Source organism: Camelus dromedarius, chromosome 3 (genome assembly GCF_036321535.1).
Source record: "Camelus dromedarius isolate mCamDro1 chromosome 3, mCamDro1.pat, whole genome shotgun sequence".
Classification (NCBI taxonomy): domain Eukaryota; kingdom Metazoa; phylum Chordata; class Mammalia; order Artiodactyla; family Camelidae; genus Camelus; species Camelus dromedarius.
The window spans coordinates 105,302,275-105,322,549 of record NC_087438.1 but is presented as its reverse complement, the minus strand read 5'-3'; the positions used below and the strand labels follow the sequence as shown (position 1 = coordinate 105,322,549).

At 49.4% G+C, this 20,275-nt stretch overlaps 1 protein-coding gene across 2 annotated transcripts; it reads left to right on the top strand.

Moving 5' to 3' along the window:
• Window positions 1-12,644: 12,644 nt before the first annotated feature.
• IL17B (interleukin 17B) lies at window positions 12,645-18,336 on the top strand. Of its 2 annotated transcripts, XM_010989507.3 has the most exons (3): window positions 12,645-13,705; window positions 15,954-16,249; window positions 17,960-18,336. In XM_010989507.3, the coding sequence occupies exons 1-3, from the start codon at window positions 13,685-13,687 to the stop codon at window positions 18,189-18,191; spliced, it is 549 nt and encodes a 182-aa protein (XP_010987809.1). In that variant the 5' UTR covers window positions 12,645-13,684; the 3' UTR covers window positions 18,192-18,336. The 2 variants fall into 2 exon arrangements, with proteins under 2 accessions (XP_010987809.1, XP_064340498.1); XM_064484428.1 differs by having other exon boundaries at window positions 12,645-16,249; window positions 17,960-18,224.
• The last annotated feature ends 1,939 nt before the right edge of the window (window positions 18,337-20,275 follow it).

The following is a 20,275-nucleotide window of genomic DNA, read 5'->3' as shown; positions in this document are numbered from 1 at the left end:
TGGGCCATCCTGTATGGGGCGGCTGTGTGGCCTCTGGGGGTGTTGGATGCTGAACCCAACCCTGTCCTGACCTTAAGAGGCTCCCAGACTAATAGGAGAAACTTCACCCCCACTTCGTTCCTTCTGAGGAAAAAATTCTCTTGATGTCAGGAGGCCTGCGCCTTTGTTCTTGCCTCTGCCACTTTCTCCCTGTGAGGTCTGGGCACAGTTATTCAGTTGCTCCTCTGAGCCTCACTTTCCTCCTCTGTGAAATGCGGAAAATAGGGCCTGCCTTTCAGTGTTGCCGTGAAGGTCAAGTGGGACAGCCCCTGCAGTCCCGGGAAATGGGTCAAATCTGGAGCCGGACTTCACTCAGCACTGCCTCCATTGCTTCCCACGGGGGATGGAGGTGGGGACGATGTTTAACATCCATGAACTTCGCTTTCCTCCTCTGTAAAATGGAGCCAGAAACAGCCCCTGCCTCCCAGGATTGCTGTGAAGATGAAGTGAGGCCATGCTTATGAGGGGGTTAGCCCAGAGCTACAGCTGCAGAGCAAGTGCTCAGTAAATGCCAGGTACTGTGAGGGTCACAATGCCACACCTGACATACAGCAGACTCGCCATTCATGTCATCCCTCTCCTTTCTGAACCAGGAAGGTGGATGCCATTCACAAGCCCACTCCTGGGGTGTAAGATGGTGGGCGTGGAAGCCTGGTACCCCGCACTCCCCACCCCTGCTCAGTGTTCCAGTCTGACACTCCAGAGCACCACCAGCAGATCCCAGGGTAAAGGTAATTCTAGCTCAAGGGAACCATCAAAAATATGAAAAATCCACTTGAGAGGCTGTGAAACTGTTATACTTTTGTTAGTTCTTCTACTGTAGCCTCAAAGATTTTTTCATCAAGACAGAAAACAGAAAAATGACCAGTGTAGGTTGTGGAGAGACCCCACCATTTGAATATCCAAGCACTCTGTGCCTGGCCAAGGTTGAGTCGGCCACCTCTCCCAGCCAACAGGCTCTGTTATCAGAAAGTCTATTATTAGAGGACAGAACAAGGAATTGAAGCGACCTGGAGACACATCCTAGGAGAGGAGGTGTTCCAGCACCAAAATATCTCCAAAAGCTAACTAAATGGCCGCCATTTGTGACTCAGTCTCCATAAATCTGTCTCAGACGTTTGTTTTTGAAGCCCTGTCTGTTTCCTCCGTGCCTCTCTTGGGAGTTATGAGTGCTTTATGTCTATTAACCATTGTGTGAAGTGGCTTTTTTTCCCAGTCTGTGGCGACGAAGCCTTAAACTCCCTCCACTCCCAGAGGAAACAGGTCAGTGAGACTCTGGCTTAGTATGTGTGAGTAAGTTTTGGGAAGTGAGGGGAGCTTCTTGCTGGAGGTTGGGTGTGAGAATGTGTTTGGTGAGATCTGTGTCCTCAGAGGGGGTGTGCCGTCAGGGGCAAGGGAATCCCAACCTAGAGGGTGAAGGGCCTGGAGACCAGAAATCTCATGGGGCCTGGTGGAGCTGCTCCACCTTTATAGGCGATCAAGGAAGAGACTGAGTTGGTACAGTTGGAACCTTCAGGAAGATGGAATGCAGGCCTACATAACAAGGGCTTTTTAAGTCAGTGGCTTTACTCAAGGATGAGGTGGACTAGTGGGCTGTCTTACAAAATGACGAGTTCTCTATTGTTAGAGGAATGCAAACAGGCTGGATGACAACTTGGTAAGTCCCTGCCAGCCCTGAGATCCTATGAAATTTATCTCACACTTTGTGTTCTCACCCCCAAACTGTTCCTAACCCCCAGCCCTGATTTCATGCTAATTCGACCCAAAAGGCACAACTCAGGGGTGACCATTTGGGAGACAGTTATGTATTGGAAAGTGCTATACCCCTGAGTTAAAAAAATCAAGCTCCATATATTTTCTTTGATGAGCATCAGATTTTTATTTCATTGACTGAGTTTGATTCTGAGAGGTAAGTAATAGACAATTAGTGAAGAAATGCTTATAATTGTCATCAAACCAATTTTTCAAGAATTTTATAGATAGCTGTCCACAACATATTACTGAGGTTAAAGATCATGGTACAGAAGAATATATGGTATAATACTATTTAAGTAAAATGATGTATTTGCCAAACTGTAGCCATCCATACCTTTTAGGATGGCTATGATAATAATAGTAATAATAATACCACCACCAACAAAACCCTAGATACTTAGATACTTGTACACTGATGCCTGTAGCAGTATTATTCACAATTGCCAAAATGTGAACACAACCCAAATGTCCATCAATGGATGAACAGATAAGCAAAATTTGGTACATGTGTACAATAGAATATTATTCAGCCATAAAAAGGAATGAAATTCTGGTACATGCAACAACATGGATGAACCTTGAAAACGTCATGCTTTAAATGTTCAAGACTCACATGCTAACATCATGAAATAAGTCGGATACAAAAGGACAAATGCTGTATGATTCCACTTATATGAAGTATCTTGAATAGACATATTCGTAGACGTAGAAAGAATAGTGGTTGCCAGGTCCTTGGGGGGAGGGGAATGGAGAGTTATTATTTAATAGGTATAGAGTCCCTGTTTGGGATGATGAAAAAGCTCTTGAAATGGGTGGTAGTGATGGTTGCACAACATTGTGCAACTAATGCCACCGAAAAAGTTAAAATGTTCAGTTTTATGTTATGTGTATTTTTACCGTAAGAAAATAATTGATGTGTCTGCATGTAGGGGTAAGTGTGGATGTAGCCTGGTTCCCTGCCGGAGGCTGAGTTTGTATTTTGTCTGTCCCTTGACAGAAGGTCACCATGAAGTGCCTGAAGGGAGTATTTCTGGGAAAGGCAGGGAGAAGAATGTAACAAATCTTTTGTGCTGATCCTTGGGGGAGAGCGGTTGTGGGGGAGGGAACAGTGATGGAGCCCAGTCCTCCAAAATTTCTGTGACCCACCTCCCTGGCATGTGAATGCTGATAGGAAATGATGCAGGTTTGCCCTTGTTGAAGGGCTCTGGGCAGTTGGTTTGGATCCTTTCCCCGGTCTAGGGAGAATATTAGCTTCCACCTCTGCAGCTGCTTTGGGAGTTTGTGAACTTGCCCCACAACGTGGGATATGACTCAACAAAACCACCTTCAGCTCAGACGTTCATATCCTTTTATCATGGTCAGTGTATTGATACAGCACCAGATGGGCCTGGATGCTGTCCCCACCCCAAAACACCTGTAAGGACTAGGGGACCCCTGGTTGTATAAGAGGAAGGTGGTAAGAGCCTGGGGGAGAGTGGCTGCACTGCAGATCTGACCTCCTGCCATTACCAACATGTGGGTCTTGAACATTGGTCTGAGGACCAGCTGGGTAGTAGTAATCACACCCTGAACTGTGCAAAGATTAACACACATAAGTGTGCATGTGGTGCACTTGTGCGTGAAAATTCACTGTTGGATGTTTGAAGGAATGTGGGAATTTGGGTGATTTTGACTTATGTCATTGTAGTTTCTGTATTTGATTTTTTTCCTGATTTACACTGAGGTAATGAACTGAAGGGGCTTAGTTATACATTATAGCTATGTATATAGTTACTATATATTAGGGACTTCTATTTTTACTTCTATCTTTTCTAATTTCTATTTTTTATTTGTGTCAAGGGAATATAATATACGAGGAGAGTAGTACTGTACAGAATTTATAAAGATTTATTTAAAAAAAAACTTACTTAAAATTGATTTATTTAAATAACTGGAGATTGAGCCAACTTCTAGTCCACTTTTCCCCAGGGAAGGGGACACTGATCATGACTGCTGTTGCAGGGGGCTCAGTTTTTCATAGAACCCAAGAGTAATGCGACTATTGCTCCACCTGCTTGCCATAGCGCAAACTCATATTCATTGCCCATGTATGAAAGGGTTATGGTAATAGAAGAGAGTTATTGGAGGTAATTTCCAATTAGGAGTAACCTGGTTGATGGGATTAGGGAAATCTGCTTTAATATTCCCCTCCAGGCCTTGGCTTAAGTTGACTTTGCTTGTCCATCTCTCCCCTTTGCTGCTGAGAACTCCTCTCGGCTCCCTATCTCCCACCCTGCCCATGTTTCCCCACCTGACACTCCTCAGCAGCCCTCAGGACTGCAGGCTGACTCCAAGCCTTTGTAAACCACCAGGGACTATTAAACAAATCCTATAATTAGAAGCCAGGTTTCCTAAACGAAGTGAAAAATGTAACGTTACCCTTTGTTTGTTCACTGGATGCTCAACGCATGTCCCATGACCCAGAGGAGCTGTGACTTCGGGTTTCCAAGAAGACTTAATAAGGTAATGTTTATAAAGTTCTTAACTTTACAACTCCATTGGAGTACAACTCTGTGAAATGAGGACAAGCCATAATTCCGAGAGATCTGCCCTCCTCTTCGCCCTGTCCCAATGGTAGAGAATGTTGTCCCCTTATGTGGTGTGCGGTAAGCCCCAAGATTAGAAATAAAGCAAGTGGGGTCTGACACTGAATTGCTGTGTGATATTGTATCAGTATCTTTCCCTCTCTGGACTTGTGTTTCGCCATCTGTAAAAGAGAAGACATGATGAGACTTGCTTATTCTAAAAGCCTCTTCCAACTCTGACTTACAGTTTAATTTCTGTATCTCTCTACCACAGGGTTTTGTCTCAGGCAAGGATTCTTCTCCAGATTTGACCTCCCTTGTCTGGGCTCAAAAGGACTTGGTAATGTACCTTGAATTAGATAAATCTAGGTTGAGGTTGACAAGACACATGTTTACATCTTTTGTGCTTCAGCTTTGAACCCATAAGGCCTCTCTCATGTGATAAAATGCATAAAAAATAATGTAAAAATGACTTACAGAAAAAAAAAAACTCAACTCTTCAAAGGAATTCAAACTGGTCAACATGAGAAATAGTGAAAAGAACCAATCCTCTGTCTGGAGGTGGTAGCCACTACTGAGTATACATAATATTATGTTGACATTATATATAATAACTGACATTTATTGAGTTCTTTTTATGAACCAGACTGTGGGCTAAGGATTTATACCCATCCTCTTAGTTAACCTCACAGCAAATTCATGAGGTAGGTACCTTCTCATTATCCTCACTTTATAGATAAGAAACTGACATTTAAAAAGATGAAAGAATTTGCCTGAAGGAAGTAAGTGGTTGGAGCCAAGACCCCAGTACCCATTATTGACATCTGTCAATCCACTGCTTACCAACTTCTGGTGCTTGTGGAAGTAAGTATCATAATGAAGCTTCCATCACTCTATGTCCCTGAGTGATTCTGATGTGCAAAGCACACTCAGGTAGCCTACACATGACTTGTAACGTAGGTGAGAAAGTCACCTTTGCTGGGCTAATCCTCCAAGATCTGAGGACTGTTTATTACTGCAGCGCAACTTGGCCCATCCTGACTGATACTGCTTGGCTCCAGGCAGGGGGAGCAGCTTTGCTCTTTATATTCTCAAGGGCAAATTTTTCATCTGCAGATGGAAGGAGTGGGGAGGTAGATGTTTTGAAAAAGTAGAGACTAAAAAAATATGTAGTAGCACCTGATAGCAGTATCACTGAGAAGCCAGCAAAATGAACTGTAAGGTCCCATTGAGTCTGTGATTCTAAGAAATGGTTTAAAAAACAAGATTTAAAAGTGATTCTGGAATGATAGGGTCAGAGCCGGTTATATGGTTGAGATAATGAGCTAGAATGCAAAGGAATCCCAGTATGGAAGACAAAAAATGATGGACATAGCTATGTGGTGGCTTGACTGAAGTGCCAAAGGATCCCAGTTTTTTCCGAGAGTGCACTGCTGGGGGAAGGGAGATTGGGTTCAGCCAGACCCTTGAACTCTCTCCAGAGCTGACAGAAAAAACATATCCCTTGGGCACTGAGCCCTCTTGCCAGACACATTTCCCTCTAACAAAGGTTTGTCCAGAGAGCACGGCCAGGCCATATCAGAAATGATTTGGATGGCTTTAGGCGCTCTGTGCACACTGCCTAATGACAGGATGCCCATCTCCCACCACTGCCTAGTTCCAGTGCGCATTCCCTAACTGGGGAAAGGTTAGGGTGGGGCGGTGGTCAAAAGTGGCCTCAGAGGCCTCGCCTTTCATCTCAACCTCTGTCCCTTTTCCCCTGTCTATATAGACATGGGCAGGTTAATTCCCTTCCCCGAACCTCAGTTTGTCCAGTTTTGTAAAAATCTTTGTATTCACATGGGATTGATGCAGGGAGTAAATAAATTCAAGGATATAAATGTGCTTTGTAAACTGTAGTGTTCTATCAGTGTATGAGGGATATCACAGGTACCACTAGGCAACTACTCACAGCATCTGCCTGGGTCCTAGGGCTGGGCCGCCTCTCTCTCCGAGGGCCAGAAACTTTGAAGCTGTCTTCTAACAGTAGAACAATGATCAAGGCTTCTTTCCTGGGAACCAGACTTTGGAAATGGTCAGATTCCATACAAGGTACTTCTTCCTCCTTCCCCACAAATACAGTATTTATGAGAACAGAACTTCCAATTTAAATCTGGCAAGATTTCACATTCTGGAAGCATTGTACCTTCCTCCACATGCCCCAAGGGCTGAGGTCAAGGGCTTCCCAGGAGATGCAGCAGTTCTCAGGGATGCAGGAGATACAGGAGACTGAGAGCAGAGGGGCCCAGAAAGAGCCCTAAAATGGTCCTAATATGTCGATACTGTTACCTCCATCATTCTCTATGAGAACATGAGCTCAGGAACTGTTTTCACTGTTCACTGCTGTATGCCCAGTGCCTAGAACAGTGCCTGGTGCATAGTAGGTGCTCAGTATATGTTTGTTAAATGAAGGGAATGAACTCGTCTCAAGAACTCTCAAGGCTCTTCATTGCCCATAACTTGAAGATCACAGCTCCTAGAAAATTACAGAGCCTCTCAGGCAAGTTATTTAAATCACCATCTAGGGCAACTTCTCAATATTGTCTGCTAACAGGTTCAGGCCACAGAGACAAGCTTCTTCAGGGAGGCCTCGATTGGGGTTCAGTGCAGCCCTAAGAGCCTGTAAGTTTTGGAGGCTGTTTTCTTGGAGGGAGGCAAGATGAGGACGGGGACTTTGGCTGTGGCCATCAGGGTTCCTTGCTGAAGAGTGATGTGATAAATCTTAGAGTCACTGTGTGTCCACCAAGTGGTGGATGGTGAGTAGTGCTCAGCGTTTCTCTGTTCTCTCGGCAGCTCGTGCCCTGGTCATAACAGGGCCCAGGCACTCAAGCCAGGCACCAAGAAGCATGTGTGTGAATAAGGCATGCTCACTGCCTATGAGAAGCTTCCACCTAGTGACCCTTCAAAACGATAACAAAACAAAACACACACATACAAGACCCCATCTGCAAATCTGCAGTCACGCAGATACACACCAAAACCAGAGCAATAAAAGCAGTACTATCTGAGCCAATAGCAGAAACCAGCATGGAAGTCAAACTTAGGTAAGTATCATCCTTTTTCAGCTGTGTTGGGGAGCAGGCCTTTGAACCCACGCTGCAAAGGAAGTGTCCTCCCTCCCCCAGCCTCTCCCTCCCAGGACTGCTCTTCCGTAAACTGCCAAGAGACTCCACCCCCTTTCCCCCACAGCACAAGCTTCTTCCTCCCCTGGGGTCTGGGCTCCAGGGGTCTGAAGACAACATTTCTCATGTTGTACCCTTTTCCTGCTTCTGCTGGAGAATGGGGCTTCCCACCCAAAATAGATGCAGACCCAGCAAGAGGAGGGGCTGACAGCTTTGTGGGGAAAAATCAGAACTCTGGATCTTGTAAGTCCAGACGTCCTGTAAACTCTGACCAGAGTATAAACATCCCCCGGGACTAAGGGAGGATATGCTGGTGGGCAAGGGGCCCAGCGCCTCCATCTGCCCTGGGGACAGGCTGTTTATTCCACATGCCTCGTGGGCCCCCTTGGGCTCCTTCCTGTCTAGGTCTGGGCAAGTAGAGGCAGGCAGGACAGCCCCACATGGGGGCCTGAGGCCTTGGATATAAGATTCCACCTCTCAGGGTAGAAGGAAACTTTTTAAAGCTCAGTAAGCCCAACTCGCTCCTTTTCTTCAGTCTCCATCACAACTGGCCTTCTGGCCTCTGCTAAAACCCCTCCACTACTTGGGAACTCACTCTTTCCCAGAGCAGCCATTCCATTACTGGGACTCTGGGAGCTGGAAAGTTCTAGAAAAAGAGCAGTTCTAGAATTGTTCAGTGCGGCCTGATTGAGCAGAGCTAAGAATAATGTGTACAACAAGATAATAGCAGCGCCATTCCCGGAGCCCACACCGTGCCAGGTGCTTTACCTGTGTTATCTCGTTAATTCCTCCTCCTCTTGAGGAGGACACATAGGCTCAGAGAATTTAGGCCACTTGCCCAAGGTGACCCAGCTGTTTTGTGGAGAGGCTAGGGTCCAGTCACTTCAGTTCAAAGTCTGTGCTTTAAATATTAGTCTCTACCGGTTCTTCACAATCAAAAAGCAAAAATAGCACATACACCACAGAAACACCATAAAACAAACACAGGTACACACAAACCAACTAAATTACAATAAAAACAACCCAAACTGGCTAAATATTAAGTACACATCGTGTGCCAGAAAAATCACAATTTTTATGATAAAGGCATTTTAACAACCCTGTGAAGACACTGAGGCTCACTGAGGTTAGGAAAAATGGATGTGGCCACATGAGAAGAGGCAGAGCAAATGTCCAACCACCATTTCTGAGGTCTGCAATCTCCTGCATGCCAGGAAGGAACTTCAGCATAATGAAAGAGAAAACTTTTATTGTTATAATGATTATTTTCAACAACGAGAGCTTTAAAAAGTGGAATGTGTGTCCTCAGAGAAATTGATTCCTTACGTTGGAAGTGTCTAGCAAAGATGCTTTAGAAGGGATTCCTATACTGAGAGGGGCTACACATGATCTCTCCCAGGGTCCATCTGCAACCCAGAAACACAAATTAGTGTTTTCAAGGCTGGACACTGGGCAGAAGGGAAGCCTCGGCCACCCAGTCCCAGAGCACAAGCCCACCTCTTGGAATCCTACCCAAACTCGCATTTCCTTGACTCCCCCCCTGGGGACAGAGGCATTGGCGCCTGGCCTGGGCAGAGGGTCATGTAGATGTGGCATCCCCTCTGTACATCCCAGTGGCCACCCATTCACCCAGGCCTTGCCCTTTTTGAGAACTGGGAGCTTACTGGCTGAGTCTGTTCCCACCGACAGTGTTCCCGTCCAGGGAGCTTAAAATAGTGCCTCTTGGCTGGGGCTCTGGAGCACGCAGTGAGGGAGGCATTTGTGCAAATATGGGCCTGGGAGAAGGACTCCTACCCTGAGAGGGTGGGGGCTGGGGTGGGCAGCGCGGCAGGAGAGCCAAGACCTCCAGTGGAGGATGCGCCCTCCTGGCCACAGCCCCACTCCATCTTGCAGCAAAGGCGCCTGCTAGTCTCCTTCTGCCTCTCCTAAACTTATTGGGTCCACTTGGGCAAATTTTTACACCAAATCCCACAGGTCTTCTGGCCCAGCCAAGGCTCCAGAGTGAGTCCACTGGGAACAGGGACCTCTGCATTCTTTACTGGTTCGATCCTAGTTACCACCTCACAGTGCTCTTCCTACCTAGGAATACTCCAGAAGTACCCTTTTGAAGGTCCAACTCAAAACTTGCAACAATTACAGTGACAATTGCAGATGCCACTAACTGAGTGCTTACATTTGTCAGGTGCTCTGCTAAGTGCTTTAACATGCATTATCTCGTTTGGTCCCCACAACCATCCACTGAAGCCCAATTTACTATTATCTCTACTGTGCAGTAGAAACTAAGGCTCAGAGAAGTCAAGTAACTTTCCCAAGGTCACACAGTTGTGAACTGGTAGAGGCTGGACTAAAGCTCAGGTCTGTCAGTCTCTGGAGTCTGAACTCTTACCTCCTAGTCTGCACCTTCTCCTCCAGATCCCCACTACTCTGGCCTCCCATCCTCCATGCAAGTGTTATCACCCTGTATTACATCCATATAAGCAGTTTGATTCAGTGCATCAGGTATTTAGTGAATGCCCCCTATGTGCCAGGAACATTGCTGGGTGTCATGCCCACACCCTGGGAGCTCTCAGCTCCTCTTGAGGACTGTAGTTTGGGCTTGGGCTCAGTGACTTCCCCAGCATACAGAGTCTGCTTTGTTTGAGGATGTCAGGGTGAGGCTGAGGCAAGCATAGACCCTCCTCAATGACCAGCTGACCAGTTGGACATTCTGGCTTCCCCCCATGGCTGTAATTCTCCTCTCCTTCCTCCACTGCAGGGAATCAGACAAACTCATTTTGAATCCTCTGTGACTTTGGGCTTTCTGAGCCTCAGTTCCTCCACCTGTGGATTTGGGATAAATTTAGGACCTCACCACAGGGTGTTTGGGAAGATTTAATGAAGCAATGAAAATGAAGGACTTAGTGCAGTGCCTGGCAGTCAGTAGTAGATATTAAGTAACGGCTATTGTGATTACCCATTGTAATTTTCTGGAAATTACGGTATCTGGGTACTAGATGGCTAGCGCCTAGCTCGTAGTAGGTGCTTCAGGTGAAGGGATTCAATCACACAGCAGACAGAAGCCCTCACCCCACCCTTGCTCCCTCACTCCTAGCTGGCTATGCTGTTCCTGCTCTGACGTGGAAGGCGTCCCAGGCGCTGGTCCTCATCAATAATAGAGTTGCTCAGGCAGCCAGGGGCAGACACAGGACCTTTACGTACTTACCTGGTTCCCTCATTTTCAGCTCGGGGCCCATTCCAGGGAAAAGGAGTGGCTGGCTTGGAAGCTCTGCCACGGTTTGCCTGTTCCTCAGGGATGTCTGGCTTTCTGGTGGTGCCACCTGGTGGTGAGTACACAATGGCTCAGAGCTGGGTGGCAGCCGCAGGATCTGGTGGCTCTGAGCATGACCAATCCCTGCCCCTCGCTCTCCCATCCATTTGCCCCTTCCCTCATTAACCTGTACTGACCACCTTCTCCGTTCCTCAACTCTGCTGTGGGGCAGAAACCCCTGAAGCCCAAGTTCCCACACCTACCTCAGGCCTGGCTCTGACCTGGGGGTAAGTAGGGTCCCTTGGTGGTTGGCCAGGGTTCACACTCAGGATATCCTGTGGGGCAGATGACCCCTCAGTGGTTTCTAGAAACCAAGGCTGGAAGGAGAGGCCTCTTTCCTGGCCTGAGATGGCCCAGGAATGGGAAACCCAGTGATGGTCACTGGGCCCCTCCTTGACTCTGCACAGCACCTGCCTGGGTACCCACAGACACCCCCTTCACATTGGCCTGGCCCCTGGGTCCCCTCTTGACCAGCAAAGAGGCCCAGAGATGTATGTATAAAGTTTTGGGGAAGAGTAGTAAGAATTAGGAGACTGAATTGTGCTCAAACCCAGCTCTGCACCAACATGCTGTGTGAGCTTGAGTCAGACCTGTCCCTCCCCAGGTCTTGGGCTCCTTATGGTAGAGTGGGGGCTGGGCAGGGAATGAGCTAGGTGGTGGGTGAGGACCCCTGTAGCTCCTAGACTGGGTCCTTGTTAAGATACAGACTCCTGGGCCTGCTCTGTCAGAACTCCGGGGCCGGAACCCTAGAATCTATATAAACAAGTACTGAAGTTGGGAGCCGAGGAGGCCAAGTCTCGTCTTTGGGAAATGGGAGCCAGGGGTGAGTGCCAGCAGATAAGGAGATAGTGGTGGTGTCAGGGGTCCTGAGAAGCAGAGGAACCCCTTGCAGCTCAGGCCCTATCTTTTAATTTCCCCACTTCTCTGTGGGTATAGGGAGGGGCCCCCCCAGCTGCATGTCTGTCAGACCCTACTGCCAGCAGCAACAGAGGGGCAGCAAGGAGGCTGCACAGATAACAACCAGGCTGCCCCATCCTTCGCCCCCTCATGCTTGTTTGACACGCTCAGAGGACAGTGGTGGAGGGGCTGGGACAGCCTGGGGTGGGAGAGGAGGCCCTTGTTGCTTGAGGAGGTATTTTCAGAGTCCCCCTCCCTCTGGAGTTTCCAACGATAGAATAGAGCCCTGTCTAGTATTTGACCAAATATGGTGGTATCTTTCATGAGCTCAAGCCTCAGCCAGCTTCTCAGTTATGCTGTGGAAACCTGCCCTGGACAGATTAATCTTGTGACATTCAGGAGTGCCTCACACCCTGCGTTCTTCCCCTTGGCTGATTCCTGTAAATGGCCAAGAGTGGCCCTGAGCAAGACGGTACAGTCCTAGGGGTCTGTTCATGGTATCCCTCCCCTATCCTCTTCACATCCCTTCCACGCAGTCCTCCGTCTCTCCAGGTGGACTCGCTCACTCAGACTCAGCTGGGCTGTTCACTTGAGGTAGGAGACCGAGACCAGCAGGCCTGGTCTGGTCAGCGTATGATTCCAGGACACATAGACCCTGGGGTCACCTGAGCTCACGAAATTGTGGCCAGACCCTGTGAAGCCCAGAGCTCTCTCAGCCAGGAGGGTGGGCCCAAGGAGGTAGAAAGGAGAGTTGGCTGAGCAATGAGAACTGAGCTCATTGGAACAGCTAACATTTACAGATAACAATGATACAATTATTTTACAATGATAATTTTCATAATAAACAGCTGTGTTAATTGAGCACCTACTACGTGCCAGGCACAGTGCCAGCTGTTTAACATAGGTTTTTCCCCTTACTCCTTGTAACAGCCCCAAGAGATGGATCCTATGGCATCCCCGTTCTAGAGATGGGGGAGCCGAGGTTCAGAAGGATTTCAGGGAGAAACGGTTTAGGCTACTGTCACTTCTTGGCCATGACACCTATTTTACAGAGAAGGAACCTGAGTCTGAGAGAGAATGGAAGTCACAGGGGCAGGCCCTTGGGGCAGAGAACTTCTATACAGGAAGGGGAAGGCTGCATCTGAAAGATCAGGACAACCAGCCATCAAGTCCTCATGGACCTGTGACTTGGCCTGCATGAGAGCACGCAGATTCAGAAACATGTTCACAGCAGGCCAGAACTGTGCAGAAAATACGCCAAGAAAAACAGTGTGGGGTGGTGGATAAAGCCCTGCATGGGACTCAGTATGAATCCCGGCTCTGTCACCTCTAATTTGCCGTATAATCCTAGACAAGTCCCTTCTTCGTTCTGGCCTCAGTTTCCCTGCCTGTGAACTAAGGGTGGGACTCTGGTCACTGAGGGCCGCTTAGCTCATCTGAGGCTGGCTGAGGCCGGAGTGCCTGAGGCTGTTTCCCTGGGAGATGGGGCCTGTGTCCTGCTCCTGGCCAGCACACTCTGAGAACATTTGCTCTCCTGACCAACGGACAGCCTGTCCCTCCTCCGCCCTTGCCCCCTTGCCATCCCCCAAACTGACGAAGCTGATTGTCTTAGCCGGCCCTGTGGGTGCTGGCTGGGCGGCCGGCCGCAGGCCACAGGCGGAGGTGCCACCCGCCAGAGCCCCACCAGACACACAGGGCATTGTCCCTCAGTCAACAGCCCCTGGGCACCTCGGCCCGGCTCCTGGCCTGCCCCCACGGCCCTCACCGTCTGCCACTGCGCCAGGCCCAGCCAGCTGGGGCCCAAGGCGCCCGGGCAATGATGAGCCCACCCACCCACTCCCCCAGCAGCCCCCTGACGAGCTATAATTGCTTCACTCCGTCCTGTTGCTGCCATTCTCTTGACGGAGGCATCTGGGGTTCCAGGCGGGCGGCAGCTGCAGGCTGGTCGCCTGGCTCGCAGGATGGACTGGCTGCACAACCTGGTACGTGGCGATTCCCCACCCCACCCCCACTCCTTTTTAGGGCCTGAGTGTTTTGTTACTTCTTTCCTATTGATTAATGGCAGCCTCTGTTTGGCTTGGAATCTGCAGAGGTGAGTTCTCCCTCTGTCTTCTCCCTCAGGACGAGAAAGAAACAGAGACTGGTCTCAGAGCCTGCAGCCATGGCCAGTAGCTCCAGCTCCTGAATGGAGCTCAGCCCTGCTACACTGAAGCTCAGCCCTGCTACACTGAAGCTCTTTTAGGCCAAAGGCATCTGGGGAGATCCTGGCAAACTTGGTTATCGGGGTTTTTCCAAAGAATTTCTGGGTCCTGAGATCCAGGCTGTGTAACCTTGGGCAAGTCCTTCTGTTTCTCTGTTCCCATCTATAAAGGGAAGCAGGGAGACTGATTCTATTCTGGGTTTCTCTGAGTTTAAGAATGCCATGTAAGAAGCTCAGATGAGAAAGCCTATTGTTAGGGAGAATTTTGTCTGCACCAGAACCTAGGACCAAAAAGGAAGAATTCAGCGATTTGAATCTGTCATGGATTTTGCACCAAGAAATAGTTCTGCCAAGAGGGGCTCTGCTGAAACTTGTATCCAAGGGTCAAGACTGGCTAGATAGGCTGGAGCGATCAGCATGGGCCGTGCGGGGTTTAGGGTTCGGGATCCAGGGCAAGTGGGAGCCTGGCTAGATTCAGCAAGGGAAGGCTGAAGAGATCAGTGTGGGCTGTGCGGGGGTTAGGGTTAGGGATCCAGGGCAAGTGGGAGCCTGGCTAGATTCAGTGAGGAGACAGAATTCCCCCTAGAGGATCCTCCTTTCTGATCAGCCCTGGCCTCCACCCAAGTCCTGGCCCTTCACTCCTGGCTTCCTGAGGAGTCTGCGTACTGCTGGGCCCCCAGGTCCTCTCCTGTGTGAGTGAGAGGCTTTCCTGATGCTCCCAGTTCTAGGGGGAGAGGTGGATGGCAGCAGGTGAGAGTGGACAAGGGATCAGGCAGCCAGAGGGTCAGGGTGTGGAGGAAGAGGGCACAGGCGTCATGGAGTCCAACAAGGATCCTCGGCCATGACCTGCCCGTCTCCCCGACTTCATCCTGCATCCCCTCTTCCCATCTACTCTATTTCAGCCTCACTTATTCCTTTTGGCAAAGCTCTTAACCAACAAAAACTTCCTTTCATGCTGTTCCTTCCCCCACCCCCGTACAGTTGTTAGGCTCCCTCTGCCCACATCTGTCTCCGTCTTAGCTCCGTCAAAGCTCTCCAGACATGCCCCCTCCTCAGGAAGGCTTTGCAAGACCACCTCACTGCCACCAGGCTGAGCAGGTGGCCCTGCTCTTCTCTAACCACACACTGCACGGTCCTATCCTCACACTTGCTGCTAGCGAGGCTTAGGTGCTTGGTTTCTTGTTCACTGTCTGTTTTCCTTGCCAGACTGTAAGTTACAGGAAGGCAGGGATGCTGACAGGCGTTCATTCACTCAGCACATGGTTACTGAACACCTATGTGCTCAGTTCTGTGCAGACACGGGGGAGCAAGACAGTGTGTGGAAATGGACACCATGCTGACCCTCATGGAGGCTGTGCTTAGTGCAGGACTGACATATAAAAGAATCACACGTCCAAATTGTTAAGACAGCAGTCATACAAGAGGCATGTGGTGTTGAGAGCCCAAGAAGGTCCGTGGAGGCATCACTAAAGAAGTCACACTGGAGCCAAGGACTTGAGGGGTGAAAGGCAGGACGCCGCAGAGAGCAGCCTGTACAAAGTCCCTGTGCAGGAAGGAGTGTGAGGAAAGGAGGGTGTGAGGGAAGGACCCAGGCTAATACATGGGTGTGGGAGGAAGCCAGGAGGGATTTGCAGAGGGAAGTCAGGCCTGGGAAGGTGATGCTATCAGATTTGCATTTCAAACAGCCGTCCTTGGCCAAGATGTGGAGAATTGATTGGGAGGAGCCAGGGGGGAGGTGGGGTACCAGGTAGGAGACTGTTAAGCTGTCCAGGAAAGTGAGGCTGGTGGTGCAGATAGAGAAGTGGATGGGTGGGGAGATTTTTCAGAGTGCAACAGGAGTTAACGATGCATGTGGTGTGTACATGTCAATACATATGAGAGGTGGGCTGGTGGGACCAGGCCAGGGCATAGCAGGTGAGCATGCCCCTCCTAGAGGCCTGTCTTCTTCCCTCCCCACTCCTTGGGCCCTGAATCTTAGCCCAGAAGGAGACCTGGGTTTCCTAACTTTGACCTGTGGCTTTCTTCCCCAGCTGTTCCTTCTCACCATCTCCATCTTCCTGGGGCTGGGGCTGGGCCAGCCCAGGAACCCCAAAGGCAAGAGGAAGGGGCCAGGGCGGCCTGGGACCCTGGCCCCTGGGCCTCACCAGGTGCCACTGGACCTGGTGTCCCAGGCAAAGCCATATGCCCGCATGGAGGAATACGAGAGGAACCTTGGGGAGATGGTGGCTCAGCTTAGGAACAGCTCCGAGCCGGCCAGGAAGAAGTGTGAAGTCAACCTGCAGCTGTGGCTGTCCAACAAGAGGAGCCTGTCACCCTGGGGCTACAGGTAGGCCATGCTGGGCAGCAGTGGGTAAGCTGTGTGTTGGAGGCTGGGGGAATGTCTTGCCCCCTCTCCCTGTCATCATAAGAGTTAAGACCTTGGATTCAGAGCCCTGGGTTTGCATCCTGGCTCTGCTTCTTACTGGCTGTGTGACTTTGGTCAAGTTGCTTAGCCTCTCTGGGCCTCAGACGCCTCAACTGTAAGTGGAGGTGATAGTAGCATCTACTTCATAGGCTTGTCAGTAAATGAGATATCCACGCAGAGCCCTGCCATTATGTTCTCCAAGTCTCTGATGAAATGCCTGCAAGGCCTTCCCCAAATGTTACGTCCTCCAGCTTGGAGTGCCTTGTACACACCTCTAGTTACAGCACTTCCAGGCAGTATTGAGCTAGCTGTGTGCACATCTGTCTCCCATGCTAGACTGGGACCATGCCAATGCCTGCATCAGAAACATCTAAGGGATTCTCATGCCCCATTCAATCAAAATCTCCAGGGGTGAGGCCCAGAGAGTGGCACTTCAATGTATCTCCACATGATTAGGACACAGAGCTAGGCCTGAGAATCAAGACCTGCTGCCCTTAGGGGACAGGAGTGGTGTCTTACCTTGGCTGAAGCTCCACTTCCCAGCACAGCACCTGGCACACAGCAGGGGCCACATGTACATGTGTTGAATAAATAATGCAGAGGACTGACTCTGAACTCATGAACCCAAGCCAAAGATTTTTAGCCACATACTTATGTCCTGAGACTGTAGAACAGCAATGTTCAGTAGAACTTTCTGTGACCGTGTAAAAAGTCCAGTATGGTAGCTGCTGGCCTCATGTGGCTACTGAATGTGGCTAGTGTAACTGAGGAGCCAATTTTGATTAATTTAAACTCAAACAGCTACATATGGCTAGTGGCTCCCACACCTGGAATGTGGCACTTGTGATAAGGATCCTCTGAATCTGGGCTTCTACTTTACTATGTCCTTGACTTTCTTGAGGATCTTATAAGTATGCAGGTTCTGATTCAGGAGGTCTAGGGCAGGGAGAGATTCTGCATTTCTAACAAGCTCCCAGGGGATGCTGATGTTGCAGGTCCACAAGTCAAGTTCACCCCCAACATTTAGCAGATGGGGACACTGAGGCACAGAGAAAGAAAAGTCACAGAGTGAGTCCCTGTACTCTCAGCTCTGGGAGGGAGCTCATCTGTGTTGTCCCTCAGTGACTATCTAGTGTCCAGGACAACAGACTCACTCACATGGTGGTGTGTGGAAAATATTTGCTGAATAAAGAGAAACTAAGTCAGAATAAACCCACATCCCCTGACTCCTCTTCCTGTGGGGTTAGGCATCGATATGCTCACATATTATTTCCAGTGGATTAAGTTTCCCAAAAATATAAACAAGTGAGAGGGACGGGGAAGACAGAGGGTTAGGTTTCTTGAGATCCCACGGTACAATCTAGTAATGGGCTGGTCATCTTGCTGGATGAAAGGAAGAAACTGGGTAGCTGGTGACCTTGAATCTGGATAACCTTGGGGTGGTGACTTGCCTTCCAAGATCTTTAGTTTCATCACCTACGGCACAGAGTTGATGACTGCTGTTCCTCCAGCATGGCACAGTCTTGCTGTGGAATCAAAACCTGGGTTAGGAAAGGGAGGGACATGGGGAATGGGTGCTGGTTTGTTTTTCCCACCACCTTCTGCCACGCACTCTCTCCTGCCTTCCTGCAGTATTAACCATGACCCCAGCCGCATCCCTGCGGACCTGCCGGAGGCACGGTGTCTCTGTCTGGGCTGCGTGAACCCTTTCACCATGCAGGAGGACCGCAGCATGGTGAGCGTGCCCGTGTTCAGCCAGGTGCCAGTGCGCCGCCGCCTCTGCCCATTGCCGCCACGCACTGGGCCCTGCCGCCAGCGCGCCGTCATGGAGACCATTGCCGTGGGCTGCACCTGCATCTTCTGAGACAGCCCTTCCTGCACCCCCATGCCAAGCAAGGCAATGGAAAGTAAAGGCTGTCTTTTGTAAAGCAAGACTTTGGGTTTGCTCCTTGTGGCTCTGAAGCCAAAACCTGGGTGGGAGGTAGATTTTGATCAGTGTAAAGGAGGATTTTTCCATCACTCAGAGTTTTACAACACTGCAGCAGGTTATTACAAAAATACTGCATTCATTCCTACCATTTAGGACAGTCAGAGACTTCCTTTAATTTGGGTTTATAAGGCTATATTTCAGCCATGTTATTGGAGCTTGGTTGGTATAAACCTATCTAGGAGTGAACAAGAGCTGATTCTCCTCCAGTTAAGTCAAGGGCCATTGCAAACAAGCCCTTTAGAAGTGGTGAGCTCCCTGTCTCTGGAAGGGTCCAGTTAAGGCTGAGCCTCTCAAGAATATTGAGCAGATTCTTTCTCTGGGTGGAATAGATGATCTACATGGTCTCTTTCAACTCTGAGATTCTCTACAGGTCAGATTTATATCCAGAGAAGTGCCTCTGTGTTGTCAAAAAGCAGGGTTTTTTAACCTGGGCCAGTGAGCCCCTAAATTTTCATGTGAGTATATCTTTCTGGGCTGGAGATCCCTGGCTTTGAACTCTCAAGTATTGAGAACATCAACGCAAATCATTCTTTCACCCAGACTTATTATCCACAAGGGGATCTGGTTAGATGATTTGCTGATATCAGTGGCTCTCAAACTTTACTAGCACCAGAATCTCCTGGGCTTGTTAGAACACAGATTGTTGGGCCCCACACACAGAGGTTCTGAGTCAGTAGATAGGGGCTAATACTTCGCCTTTGTGATGCAGTGGTTCCCAGGTGATGCTGATCTGGGAATGACACTTTGGTCTGGGAACCACACTTTAAGAATTGCTGGCTTATATCAAGACCCTTTGCTGATCAAAATGGCAGTGTGGACAGACTTGTCCTAAAGCTCCTGCTGGCCCCTGACCCCTGGATGCTAACTCCCCCCCCACCATTAGCCCCTTGCAATTCAATCCTCCCCTGCCCTTCTAGCCTCTGCAGCAAATCCTAAATCAGCTGTTCTAGGGGCTAAAAATACCTTCCCTCCCCAAGACAGCTGAGGGGGTCAGGCTGTTCTCTAAAGGTAAGAATAGCTGGCACTTTAGAGTTAACTTCAGTAACAGGGCCAGCAGCCAGTATAGGAATACTTTGCTTGGCTGCTGTAACTTCAGTGCCTAAAGCAGCTTTAGTTCTGAATGTTTTCAGGGTTTAATTCATGAAAGGGTTAGGTATGTGCCTGTCTGGGCTGGCAAGTAACTTACCTTTTTTGGTATTGTTCTAGAGTGGATACTGGTTAAAATTACCCTAGGAAGCTCCGGCCTGGTTCCAGACATGGAAAATAGACTTCATGTGCCAGCCCATACTGATGCCTTCAGTGGCTGCTTATCCTCCCTGTGTGGGGGTGGATTGCTCTTCTCTGAGGCCCTGCTCTCCAGGCCGTAAGACTTCAGCTGCACACAAGGGACCCATGGCCTCCAAGGCTTTTTTGTGGGGTGAGGGCCCCCCAGGTGTCTGGGGCATAGAGATTGGGTGGGAAAACTCCTCATCTGGGTTGGACCACCTGTTCTCTTCCTTCCAGAGCATCAGAAACACAGAGATGCTCAACAAATGCCTGTTAGTTTTATATGGACGTTCCTCTTTCTCGGCTTCAGTTTTCTCATCTGTGAAAGGAGCAGATGGGATTTAGGTTTTACCATTCTGTGACTTAGGAACTTGGCCTCAGGAGCTTGGGCTGGCAGCTGGCCCCTCCCGGTCCCCTGGTTCAAAGGCAGCACCAGGGAGTTCAGGACCTTTGGAGAGCCAGGTCTGCACCGCACCTGGGAACCTTCTTTGGTGAGTCTAAATGGGTTTCATGTTTTCCACTGTCTGGTGAGAAACCCCCACTCCATGAGAAGAGAGGCCTCATCTACCTCCTTCAGCCCTGCATCTCCGACACCTAGCACAGTGCCCAGTGCAGAATAGGGGTGCGGGGCTTGGTGAATGAATGAATGCATGCAGGCATGCACACACAGAAGCCTCTAGGGGGAGCCCATG